The sequence below is a fragment of the Perkinsus marinus genome (assembly GCF_000006405.1).
Source record: "Perkinsus marinus ATCC 50983 genomic scaffold scf_1104296936216, whole genome shotgun sequence".
NCBI lineage: Eukaryota > Perkinsozoa > Perkinsida > Perkinsidae > Perkinsus > Perkinsus marinus.
The window spans coordinates 112-884 of NW_003214201.1; the positions used below are offsets into that span (position 1 = coordinate 112).

Consider the following 773-nt stretch of genomic DNA (forward strand, 5'->3'; position numbering starts at 1 on the left):
CTAGGACTATTCTTATCTGGCTCTGTTCTGTTATAATGTAATATTCAGGGCTAGTTCCGGAAAATGTGGTATCTGGAATTACTACGTCAATAATGCTACTCTGAGATTTATGTCATTGTCAGAGCTCTCGAGTCGAAAGTGATACCACAAATCTGCGAAATTGCAGCCCTAGGAGTGTTGGAATATGTGTTCGCTTTCCTCAGCTGAGCTCAAGAGTTTTTTCACTTAGAAGCTTGTATAGAAATTCGGGTAGAAATATACAGAAACCAACAAGAATTTTCTGAAATTTCCCCACAATTTTTATATCGTCACCAACACATGCGGTTGAGCACACCGCGTAGTAAATCACGCTTTTCGCTGCTCGCCACGCTTCGTTGTTTGCCCACAGGTACTATATGAGTGATGATCACTCGTTCGGTGAGCCGTTAACTCCGTACTCGCTCATACAGCTCGCTGGCTTCGTCCTACTCGTCTATGGTGTGCTTGTCTACGACAATATCGTGCGTCTCCCGTTCGGCCTGGCTGGCACTGAGAAGGTAACAGTCTTCCTCTCTGGGTATTTTATGGTTTTTCCATCAGGTTAATCCGTCTCGGGCTCCCATGTCGATGTCGATGTCTGCTGGTACTCCTCTCGAGCGAAAGCCATTCGTTATGGACGACTCAGCCAACTCAATTTTATCGTCTATGTCGAATAGTGCTCGTCCTCGTCGTGTTACCGTGAAGACTGATGTTCATGAGCCGTTACTCAATAATGCTGATACACGGGTGTAATT

The 773-nt window shown here is 45.3% G+C and overlaps 1 protein-coding gene across 1 annotated transcript; it reads left to right on the forward strand.

Annotated features, from left to right (window-relative positions):
* Positions 1-395: 395 nt before the first annotated feature.
* Pmar_PMAR023186 (hypothetical protein) lies at positions 396-771 on the forward strand (the record flags this gene model as incomplete). Its single annotated transcript, XM_002783757.1, has 2 exons — positions 396-536; positions 580-771. 2 exons carry the CDS (start codon positions 396-398, stop codon positions 769-771), a joined length of 333 nt encoding a protein of 110 aa, XP_002783803.1.
* Positions 772-773: the final 2 nt, after the last annotated feature.